Below are 12,095 nucleotides of genomic sequence, written 5' to 3' on the forward strand. Positions count from 1 at the left end.
CGCAAAGGCCTGGAGCTGAGAGGCGGGCTGGTTCACGGAGGGGTGAAAGCAGTCTCAATTATCACCCACCAGGCCGCAGGGTCGCCAGCGATGGGAAAAGAGAATCCCTGAGCGTGCTTGCAATCCAAGGGGCGTGGATAAGGCAGACAAATGCTTTTCGAGTGCTCCCACTTGGTCTCTCCTGCAGATGAGCCCGTAACAACTAGCGACAAACAAACAGCAAACATGCCATCTATGTGGCCAGTGATTCTCTCCCTGTTGTGCTTAGCTACAAGGCAAAACAGTGAACGAAGTTGCTAAACAGACTTGGCTGGGCATTTAACTACTTAATTCTGTTCTATTTACAAGGTCTTCCGCAGCTCAGCACTCCCTTAATCCATAAGGCACAAAGCAAGCAAGAGAACGTGCAGCTTAGTCCCTCTGGATGGTGATCTCTGTAGCGTTCCTGGGAGGGCTGCAAGATGGAGGTCTCATCTCCCAGGAGCACGTGGCGAACTCCGCTGCCAGCCTCAGAACTGCTGGACAATCAGCTTCCGCTTCACATCCCGGCTGAACCTGTTCATCTTGAACACTTCGCTGTCGTAGAAGGCAGAGAGGTTGTGGATGTTGATCTGCCGAGCCTGGGAGGAGGGAGGGGAGAGGTAAATGTTTATTAAAAAAAAAAAACCAAACCAAGAACCACGTGGTTTTCCATAGCAGAGGATGCATAAAATTGTGACAGTCAGCAATATCTGCTCCGCTCAGCAGGAACCAGAACTGCAGCAGCAGGGGAGACTGCAGGTCAGAAGCAGCAGCATTGGCAGAGCTGAGCTGAGCAAAGAGAGGATGCTGTCTCAGCATCTGCCTGCTCTCGGCTTGTCCTTTTACTTCCACTAGAGCCAGAACGTAACTACTATCCAAAAGCCTCTAATACCTCACCCAGTGGGAGACAGTTTTGCAGGAGACCTCTGACCGGGGGTGGCCACACCGGCAGCACCAAGCTGTGGCTCTGGAAGTAGTTACTCTGCACATTTGATGCAAGGAGCAGAAAAGCAGCAACGCGGGAATCAAACACTGCTTTAGTCCAAGGTCAATACTTTGCATGCAAAGGCAGAGTCAGGAGCACAGCACCTGGACCAGGATGAGGACGCACTACGGAGGAGGGGGGTGAGCCTCAGGAGGGACTGGGAAAGTTCATACAAAACAGATTTTTCTGCTCATTGCTTCTTCAAACGCAGGTGTCAGGGAACTCGTGTTCTCATTCACCTGCAAAGCACCAGCCGTACTGCAGGATTTACCACTCCCACCCCAAAGCTTTATGGGGGTGCAGGAGAACTGAGGGGGAAGAATTTGGCACTCCCAGAGAAGAGAGGAGCAGAGACAGATGAGACAGCCCTGATTCTGGGTTAAATTAACACCATTTTTCTCCTGGTACCGTAACTGAGGAAGGGAAGTTTGAGAACACCTCTGGTTCTGAGGCCGCAGAGAGAGCAGGAATCAACCCCAGAGGCAGCTTGTTACGATAAGTCCATACCTTATCCACCAGGTCCTTCTCTGGGACTTCTATGGTGTCTTGCTGGGCCCCATAGCGGTTTCTCTGGTACATCACCTGCTCTGCAACCAGCTGCTTCAGGATGAACAGCAGCAGCTCGTTGTTGTCTCGCTTGAATGAAAGGTAGCGGGAGAACGTCTGGGAGGGAGGATGAGACAAGCCAAGAGGGTCAGGAACCGAGGGACGCACTGCGGTCTCCCGTGCCCAACACCAACCAGCCCCCTCCTCCCTCAGAGCACAAGGGGAAACCAAATGACACTGCTGTCACCTGCGCCCTTAGTGTCTCTTAAGGACTTCGGCCTTGCCAAGCTGCCGCCCGCACATGCAGTTAAAACACAGCCCTGCGAGAGCCACGACACTCCTCTGCCGGCTGCTCTTACACCCATTAAAAATCTCTGGAGGGGCCCTGGAGCCTCTCGGGGGCCGGCAGTGCGCTGCTGGGGAGGTGTGCCGCCCGCAGGGCAAGCAGGAGGGCTGGCCCTGGGGAAGGCACAGAGCAGCGTCCCTTAACCCAGGCTGCCCTGCGCCTCCCCAGCAGACGCTCACACTTGGCTGGCTGTTTGCAGCCAAAGAGAGAGGCCACGAGTCGTCCAGACTGAGGGCAGACACTCGCAGTGGATAAATGCCAGGCTGTGGCCAGCCAAGAGCTGTCTGGAGCCAGCCCCTGCCACTCAGAGAAAGGGCAGACTGTGCACTAAACGAGTCCTGCCCTGTGGTTAACTGCTCCCTGACGAGCCCTAGGAAAAACGTGAAGAAACTAACTGCCTGCTCGGGCTCGATCACCTGGCGGCAGCGTTAGCGGCAGTCCTGTGCCAAAATAGCAGGGAAGGCGTCAAAAAAGATGAGAGACGTGGCAGCGCTTTCGATACAGAGGCTCGGGGCGCGCTTCCTTCTCAGCCCCAATACAAACATTGCCCCACCGCAGACTGATGAAAGGCAGTCAGGTAGCAGTGCCTTCAGACCCACAGCACTCGGTTTACGCGGGCTCAGCGCCTGACCCCGCCGGGCAGACCCCTGCGGAGCACGGAACAGCCTCTTCCCGCAGCCAGGGCGGTGCAAGGAGGCTGCGGCTGAACCCGCAGGGTCTGGGGTGCAGCTACAGCCCTCGGCTCAGCCGGTGCCCACCTTGCGCATGCTCCGCATGACGCTGAACTTCTGCGTGTCGATGAAACTCTCCAGCATCACCCGGATGGCCATGTTGACGTCATCTTCCACCACGTAGTCCCGCAGGTGCATGCGGGCGTGGGCCTCGGCCATCCGGATCATGGACTCAATGTGACGCACTGTGATGGGGATGCTGCCGGTTGCCTGAGGGGAGAGAGGAAGAGGCAACTCCTTACTGAAGGATAAAAGACATGGGGGCAAGACAGGCGGCTTCTGGCCCAGGACCTCCTTCACACGGCAGGGAGCTGCTCCTGGGCCTTTGAGGGCTCCCAGGCTGAGGAGGCTCTGCCACCTGCTGGCACCTTCTGCACGGAGCGCGACAGGCTCCCCTGTTCAACATTTTAATTCAGCAGGGTGCGAGGGGATGCTACGTGGGGTCCCTCTTTGCCATTATTTATTGCCCTTCCAGGAACAGCAATCCCGTTTCCTCCAGCAACTTTTAGGAGGAGTTAAAGAAAGAAAAAGCCAGCTAGAAAAAATATAGTTTTCCCAAGCTCCAAAAATCTCCCTCTGACCTCAACAAATTCACCTTCCACTTGGAGTGGATGAAATGAGCCTGAGAGGTGCCACGGACAAAAGAGAAGGGTGTTTCTACACAGAACGGCTCCCTGTGATGTACCAGGAGCATACGGGTCTGAGCAAATGCAAGCATCTCCTGTGGGCCCGCCAGACTGGCTGACAATAAGAGGACTTTGCCATGGCAGGCACCAGTACACGTGTCCAGCCCATCAGTCCACACATCACCAACAGGCAAGACTCTGCATTTAGATGAGGAATCATCTGTTCAGCAGACACTGCAGGATCTGCCTGTCTCTCACAAAACAGCGGCACAGACTTTTGTGACAGGAATGGCAAGAATGTGTCAACATATGCTGGAGCAGTCTCAGGCTGATTTGCAGCCTAGATACATACTTCTTCCCCCCTTTCCTCAGTATTCTCACCATAGACTCTTTCCTGAGGTCGCTGTACATCCGGGCCACCTTGTCCTGGTCCATCTGGTTGAGTTTGGGGTGGACCTTCTCTTTGGCATAGATGATGTATTTCCTCAGGATCTCCTGGGGAATGGGTTCAACCCCATACGTGTTGGGAAGAATGACCTCATCAGCATCCCCATTCACTGCCTCTTTGCTCCCTGGGTGGTGCTTGACGTGGCTGCCAACAACGAACCGGGCAAGCATTTCATCCTACAAGAGAGCAGTGGAATACCAGACGCTGAAGACACTCACTGGATAGCAAAACTCAACAGGCAACTGCAGCTGAGCATCCCAACAGCAGCGTCACGAGCCCAGCACAAGCTCAGATTCATAGCACAGCTTGTACCTGCACTGGGTCCACTGTGTCTCTCACCACACACAGGATATCAAATCGAGAAATGATGGGCTCTGTCAGGTCTACATTCTCCGAGAAAGTCAACGATGGGTCATATCGCCCACCTGGATCACCGAGACAAACACTGAAGTCAAACACAGGCTCCAAGGCTGAAGCTTTGAAGCCAGCAAAGACCTCCAGCACTTTACTGGAGACTTTACTGCTCGCTTGATCTCTGCTCCAGACGGGAGGAACCAGGCAGAGGGAAGGGAAGCTGTGCCACAGTTCTCATGACCGCGGACTGATGCTGGAAGCCCGAGATGGTCCTGTGGTCTCTCAGCACTTACCTATGGGATTGGCAGCAGCAATAACGGTGCAGCGGGCTTGCAAGGATGTGACAATGCCTGCTTTGGAGATGGAAATGCTTTGCTGCTCCATGGCTTCGTGGATGCTGGTCCTATCTTGATCATTCATCTATGAGAAAGCAAGAATGACTTAAACTGAACCTATGTCTATACCCATTGCCCAACACACAAAGGGGAATCAGCTCCTGATGCTCTGAAAAGGTACCAAACTGCACTACGGACCAGCAAGGGCCTAAGGAAACTGCAGGAGTCTCGGTCAGCTGGGAGATGGCACCTTGAGTTACAGCGTCTCCTCATCGCAGAGGCTACAGCCCGTCCCTCCGGAGCTAATCCTTCCCACAGAGATGAAGCCGGGCCTCACCTTGTCAAATTCATCGATCAGGCAGACACCTCTGTCAGCCAGCACGAGGGCTCCTGCCTCCAAAGTCCACTCCTTGCTGACCGGGTGCCTCTGCACATAGGCTGTGAGGCCCACAGCAGAAGCACCCTGGCCAGTGGTGAAGATTGCTCTGCTAGATGCCTTCTCTATGTATTTAAGAAACTGTGATTTCGCAGTACCGGGGTCTCCACACAGGAGCACATTGATGTCACCGCGGACTTTGTGTTTGCCACCTACAACAGTAATGGGAGAGACACGTTAGCAGCTCAGTGCACGGCTTGATAGCAACCCTGCCCTGAACACCACAAAGCTGAAGGGAAGGCAAAGAAGAGGCAGGGAAACCACTTTACAGGGGAGTTGAGGGGAAAAAAGTCAGCTTTGGAGGCGGTCACATGTGTAAAACAGCTTTTCTAACCTTGCTGAACACATCTTTCTAAGGAGATGATAACAAATCAGGACACCAAAAGGTCAAACCTCTGAAGGGGCATCAAACACGACCTCCTAGAGGAAGGGGGATAAAAACTTGCCCAGGTTTGCAGCAGGAGCTGTTTTCAGTCTTAGTGTTTCTACTCTCACATCAGAGTTTTCAGTGTGATAAAAGCGGCCACTTCCATCACAGATCTCCCTCAGTCTGTTACCTCGTCTGTCAGCAAGACACGCAGAGAACCCTAACCACTCTCACAGCACAGACCAACCCAGATCCATTTGCCTTCAGCTGAGCGAAGCAGCCCCGTGACAGAAGTGACACTCACCTGGATTTTTGGGCTCTCCACCGAAGAGAGCTAAAGCCAAGCCCCTCTTGATATCTTCATGCCCGTAAATAGATGGGGCAATGCTGGCAAAAATCTGAAAGAAAAACCAGAGGAGTTGTCCAGGGAATGCCATTTCCCATTCTGGAGAGAATTTAGCACGAACATCAGCAAGGCGCTGTATCTATGGTTCCCCTTACGATACTGCTGTCTCCAGAGTCCTTTATTATCCAAGGTGAGGGGGCTTTTTCAAAGGTAACTACCCACCCAGAGCCCCCTAAAGGTGACCACAAAAATGGTGCTGTTGGGGCAAGGCAGATTGTGTAGTCTGGTTCCAGAAGCTGCTGCCGCTGCCTCCACACTCCCGTTGTACGCAAAGCGCACCGCAGCGGCTCTTATCAGCTGTTGCAACGCTGGAGACCTTGATTTGAGACTTTCTCACTGCATACAATAGTAGTTGAATGGGCTACGCCGCACATGAATTGGCATCACAGTTAAATATTATGAACAACCGGCTTAGTTTCTCAAGGGTATTCTGTTAAGAGCCTGATGCTGGAGACTCCTGATGTTACAACAGTCCTGGCTCAACTGAAGCTGCTCCACCCCCTGGGAAGAGCGGTCAATATAAAACCAGCATGGCCAAGGCAACAGAGTGAAGTCCCCCTAATTACAGAGCTTAAACCTGACCCAACCGAGGTTGAACATGCACCAGTCCAGGAGCTTTGTTCTTTCAAGTATTGGATTCAGGTCTTAACACGCAGAGAGAAGCAAAGGTAAGATCTCTACCACAACTTAAGCTAAGTAATAACATCCCCTTAAGGGGACTGGGGACACAAGCATTGGTCCCTCAGAACACTTCCCCCACTTTGCTTTCGAGATATGGGGAGAGAAAATAATGATCAGATATAAGCAGCGCCCGAGTGTCTCTCACCCGTCTTCCAGCCCTGTTGTGATGTGGGAGGCTCAGAGAAGGAAGGGGAGAAACAGAAAAATTTGACCCCCAAAATTACAAGGGAAGTTTCTTATTTACCTCCCTCCTGTAACTCACTCTCATCAACAGCTGTCTGAGAGCTACAGAAGACCAGAAGACCATTCAGAGGGAACTAGGATTTCTAAAAGTTTCTTTAACCACTGTTTAGCCAGCTGACACCTTTCATCACTTTCTGATCCAGCTACCAGGTGATGGCAAGCTATCAACAGGGAAAGAAGGGATGTCTGAGGCTGACCCACCTTCTCCCCAATTTGCTCATCCTTGGACAGACCCACAATCACTTTCACATCTTCATCAGTCAGTTCTCCAATAGCCAGCTTGTTGTCCTTCTTGGCGATGTGGTTGGCCAGGATGACAGTCGCGAACACCGGGAACCCGTTGGCGGTGTTCAAGGAGCCGTCGTAGTTGTTGTGGTAGATCCCTGTTAGCTCCTGGGAAGCAGGAGATGGTATGTCAGTGCCTGCACCGTACAAAACAGACCCCTCTCTGTTTTAAGATACCAAAAGTGTCTCAAAAGTAGCTGCCCACATGTGTACGAGGACATTCCCTCCCCACATCCCCACAGTTTAAAAATGCTCCGCGCTCACCCCATACTTGAGTTCAGCAATGTACTCACGATCTCGTCCCCCGGCTTGCAGCTGTCAACCAGGTCGGCGAGGAGAATGGCATCCTTGGAGCGGGGCAGCCTGCCGGCGGCTACCTTCCCAGGGCTCTCCTGGATTTTGATGCGCTGGTAGTTCTGATAAACTGTCTGCAGTGATAAAATAAAAAGTTACCCAGCAAGCCTGGCGGGCATCAGCACGGCCGACGCTTTTCAACGGCAGCTCACCAGAGAAGGTCCATTCAAAGATTTACTATACTTTGGTTAGAAAACTACGGGCATGGGAGGATGGAGGTTGCGAGGAGCCATTCCAGGGTGTGACAGACAACAATGGGGACAGGAAAGCACTTTGCCACATCTCACCACTGTGTTTCAGCCACCACAGTGTTTGTCCACCCAAATACTGGACCAGTTCCTGGGAGGAGGATGCTCCCCTTGTGATGGTTAAAGATATCAAAGCAAAGAACGAAAGTCAGAAGCTCCACATCACTGATTTCGCTACTCTCCTCTAGTTTCCTTAGCTGGCAGATCAGGAAAGGCTGACGTAACTTGGGAAGGAGGAGAGCTGGACAGTCTGTGTCTGTATTTCTACAATACGGACAGGTAACTGTGTACCACAGAGATGATTGTGGCAAAAGATTCAGCCCGAACACTTAAAATGAGGCAGGAAATGACTTTTGGCTGCTAAATTGGGCAGATTCAGGTCAAGAGCACAAACAGACAAGATCTATCTTCACAGACCCCTGGATACAGCAGCAGAGCCCTCTCCCAGCACCAAGCCTGTTCGAAGGGGGGGAGCCAAGGCAGGGCTGGGGGGCAGAGGCACTGCAGCAGCCTGGGCAGGACGAGCAGACAGCCCCGTCCAGGCAAGCACATCTCTCACCTCTTCCATGTTGATTTCAAAGGGGCCAAGAGACTGACACTCTGGACAGGAACCAGGCTTCACCTCCTGGTTCTGGGACTGGAAAAAGGGTCCCAGGATGAAGCTGCACTTGCTGCAGTTGTATTTGACCATGCTGAGCTGAGGCAGGACCCCTGTGCAACTCGTCACCACTCCGCTGGTCCGGATCAACTGATTCAAATGCAGTTGCCTGAGGAAAGACAGAGAGATGCTGGATGCCTGCAGGGCACAGAAGGCAGAACACCCTACGGAAATATTCTTGCTACAAGGCACAACTCCCAGAGGCCTAGTAAGAAACAGTTATCAGAAGGCGTTTTCTCGCAGGGTGTGTGTTTTACCTTTGGGGACATTGAAAGTTCATCCTTAATCTGACTTGTTTTCTGTATTAAGCTCAGTCATCCTGTTGGACTTATCCTGAGGCTTTAGCTCACAGACTAGTTCTCCTGAGCACCCCAAAGCCTGCTGCAGGCCCCACAGCCGCTGCGCGTAATTCTGCTGCTTACCTGAGCGACCGCAACTCTTCCACCAGAGGGAGGTGGGAGATACGGACATGGATCTCCTGAGCAATACGATCATATTTGGGGTACATGGCCAACACCACCTCCTTGGCTGCTTCATCAAAGATCTTCAGCATTTCTGCTGGGGCCTCAGGCAGAAAATAGGCAAGGACGTGTTCCTGGGCTGCCAGATCCTCGTAGTTCACCACCAGACTCTCTCTGTTCTCTTAAGAAAAAGATGGGGTCAATTGTATTTTCAACCTGCTCACTCCTCAAGGAGTCTGCAAAAGACAGCCAGAGCAGACAAGCCTGTATCCCGCAGGGTGCAGCTTGCAGATGTCTGCACCTTCTCTGAAAAATGTTTACAGGTCAACAATTTGAAAATGGGTGGAAAACTCTCTTTAATTCATTTCTCTGACAAATTCTTCATCAGTACCAAGCTTGTGATTGTTCCTCTCCAGTTCAGCACAGATACTTCCCAGGCTCGGTGTTCCTGAGACTCAAAAGCCTCAGCCCAACACACAACTCTCCCACAGACCTCCAGGAAACAGAAGTTAATAGGAGAGACGACTGTGCTGAATGGTTGGCCAAAACCTTCTGCGTCTTTTGTTCCTGGAAAGGGACAAGACAAATGCCTTCTGTTTCCTAGCTGTGTAACACTGACCCTGATCCACTACTCAAGCTTCTGGAGCTTCTATCTCACTATAAAGAAGAATTACGAACAACTGCAGTTACACGAGCTGTTCTTAGATGTGACAATTTTGGCTTTTAAAATTTATCAACGACAGCCTTAACGACTGCTTCTTCTGGCAGTGCCCAGTCAGAATACAAGGCTGCAACGCTGATGTGGTTTTCAAAGTCACAAGGTCTATTTGTGTCCCCTCGCTGGAGAATCCAGTTTCCAGTGTGAGAAAGTAACTGGCACAGACAGCAAGCAATTGTTGTCTCTTTCAGATCGCAAGCTTGCAGACCACTGTCTGCTGCCCCACATATTCTTTTGCTAGCATTTCTACAATATGAATATTAATGAGTAGCAGACGCCAGGGGCCTTCTAATTAGTCAGCCAGAATCAAAGAAGATAGTAGACATGTTTCCATTATTCATTTATCTCCATCAGCATCAGAGTTTTTTTAAAGTGCTGACTCAATGTCTGGGGCAAACAGAGCAGGCAGAAAAAAGCCACCTGCAGACTGGATCCCTGCAAAGTCCCACGACCCACATAAAGAGGAGAGAGCCTCTAATCACCCAGCCCTACCTTTGCACATGTCGCTGATCCTCTCCTTGAAGACATTGTGCCCATGGTCATCTACATGGGTCTTCAAGAAGTTCTTGAAGCGGTGGTAGATCTCAAGCCGAGGAGCTGCCATGGAAACCCACTCCCTCACCGAATGCCCTTTCATGTCTTCCAGATTCTCAATGCTCTCAATCATGTCTTCATCTTCCTCTTCCATGCCATCGGCAGCTCGCTCTGCCAGCCGCCTCTTCCGTGAAGGACGGTCTTCGTCTTCATCGTCACTATCTAAGAGTTGGGAGGAAAAACTGTTAAAGAGCTGGGATTCCCATTCCCACTCTTTGGATTAGTCACAGCTGGATCGCATGGGCTGCAGAAGCAAAGAGGTCAGGGCCTGGGATACACACCAAGAGCCATCCCAGGCCCAGCCTAAATCCAGTTCTAGCCTGGCTCCTACATCTTCCACAACGTAGCTAAAGACTTTATGGGGGTGAATAAGAAGATTTGTATGCAACAGCACACAGCCACGTCCATTAAGGCACTGAGGGAGGAAGGCCAAGGAATGGGCTTCCAAGTGCATCAGAGGCCCCCCCATCCAGCCCACAAAAGCCTCTATAGGAACGCCAACACCAACAAACTCCACAGCATACGCTTGGTAGCGTCCCAAACCCTTGATACAGGCCTGGGATCCTGAGTTAGTTTCAGCAGTGAACACACAACCAGAAGAACGCACCAAACAAGCTCCTAGGAAGCCCAAACCAAAGGGCTCGTGCACCGGGGAGTCCAGCCAAGCGCACAGCCAGAGATTTCACTAAGAGCTCAAGCACACTGGAGCTCCAGGGACCTCCCTGCTAATCCGAGGGTGAGAGTCCAGCTCCCCAACAAGGGCTGGCTCACAGTCAACCTCACGGGGATCAGCAGCCCGCTTGGTACAGCTCATCTCCACCTACCGTAGAGCAGCCCCCTCCTCATGCGGCCCATGCCCTGCTCCAGCTCGCGGTCTCGCTGCCTCATTACTCGCTCTGCGGCTTCCCGCTGGCTGGCGGTCAGCTCCTCCACATCTTCATCGTCCAAGGCCAGGCCCTCCGCTTCATAGACATCCAGCTCGGGGATGGGGCGGTAGTCCCTAGCGCACACACACACAGAGCATCGAATCAGGCAGGCTCCAAAAAGCGTTTCTCCAGCCCTCCCCTGGCTACCGCTGGGGAGGCGTCAGGACAGTTCTTCTGCAGCAAGAGAGAGCGCGTCGAGCGGGAAGGCACTGCGCAAGGGAGGACGCCCTGCAGTGCCAAGGGCTCCGGCACCACGGTTGTGAATGCCAGCATTCATACTGTAAAGTTCACCAGCTTGCCGGCAGGCCTGGCTGAGTAAAAAAAAAACGTTAAAATTTACGCCTGCGGGAGTAAGGAGCTGGGCTGGATGCACAGCACACATCCAGGGAGATCCTGGTTTACCCGCACTGGATCACCATGGCACTTTGCTCCCAGCTCGCAATTTGCTCAGTGCTTCCAGGACTCAAACACACCGTGCCCTGACCTTTCTCCGCTGCCCAGCAGCTCTTAGGTCCCCTCGCCCCAGCCACCAGCACAGCAGAGGGACCCCACCGCGGCTGGGAGCCCCCTCCCATCAGCAAAACCCCCTCCCCAGACACAACACCCCAGAAGCTGGCTCCCACCGGCGTCCTTACCTTTCCATCCCTTCCCCGATGAGCTCTTCGCCTTCCTCCTCCTCTTCGGGGAGCCCCTCGGTCCCCAGCAGCCCTTCGGACTCATCCTCGAAGGGAGGCAGGTCCCGGCCGGGGCTGGACGTGAAGGGATCGCCCCGGCGTGAGCTGCGGACCGGGCTGGTGGCCACCGCCTGCGACTCGGAGGAGTCCTGGGGGGACGGGAGGGAGAAGGTGAGGGCGGGGGGGCCGGGGCAGCCCCGGGCCCCGGGGGCAGCGGGGGGCCGGTGCTTCCAGGAGCCCCTGCAGCGGGGGCGGCGGCCAGACGGGGGCCATCAGCGATGAGTCCGCTTTCCCGAAAGGGGGGAAGAGATTAGAATAATTAACCCTCCTTGCAAACGACGAGAGAAACGCACGGAGCGGGGGGAAATCCACCCGGTGCCCCCGGCTCCCTTCGCCTGTGCAGAGCCGGTGGGAAACTTCCCACGCCATTTCCCACGCCCCCCCCCCCCGAAATCCCCTCTGGACCCCGCACGATCGTGACCGCGGTGCCAAGAGGCCCGGGGCGGGGAGGAACCGGGGTCTGCGCCCCGGCTCGCTCCGCTCCGCTCCGCCGCCCCGGCCGCTCACCGCCATCGCCGCCGCTTCTTCCTGCCCAGCCGGATTCCGCGCGAAAACAGCCCCACGTGGTCAGCAAAAGCGCGCGAAAGCTCAT

General features: G+C 53.6%; 1 protein-coding gene across 1 annotated transcript; it reads right to left on the reverse strand.

Annotated features, from left to right (window-relative positions):
* Nucleotides 1-372: 372 nt before the first annotated feature.
* Nucleotides 373-12,095, reverse strand: MCM2 (minichromosome maintenance complex component 2; the record flags this gene model as incomplete). The annotated part of the gene is given in 17 exon segments (XM_082322584.1): nt 373-620; nt 1,514-1,669; nt 2,657-2,839; nt 3,637-3,879; nt 4,016-4,128; nt 4,351-4,477; nt 4,730-4,980; nt 5,500-5,593; nt 6,727-6,918; nt 7,104-7,238; nt 7,972-8,179; nt 8,493-8,712; nt 9,742-10,005; nt 10,668-10,843; nt 11,405-11,592; nt 12,011-12,026; nt 12,028-12,095. Coding segments are annotated over 17 exon segments (2,745 nt in total). The 3' UTR covers nt 373-509.

Source organism: Platalea leucorodia, assembly GCF_965183815.1.
Source record: "Platalea leucorodia genome assembly, chromosome: 9".
In the NCBI taxonomy this organism is placed as follows: Eukaryota; Metazoa; Chordata; class Aves; order Pelecaniformes; family Threskiornithidae; genus Platalea; species Platalea leucorodia.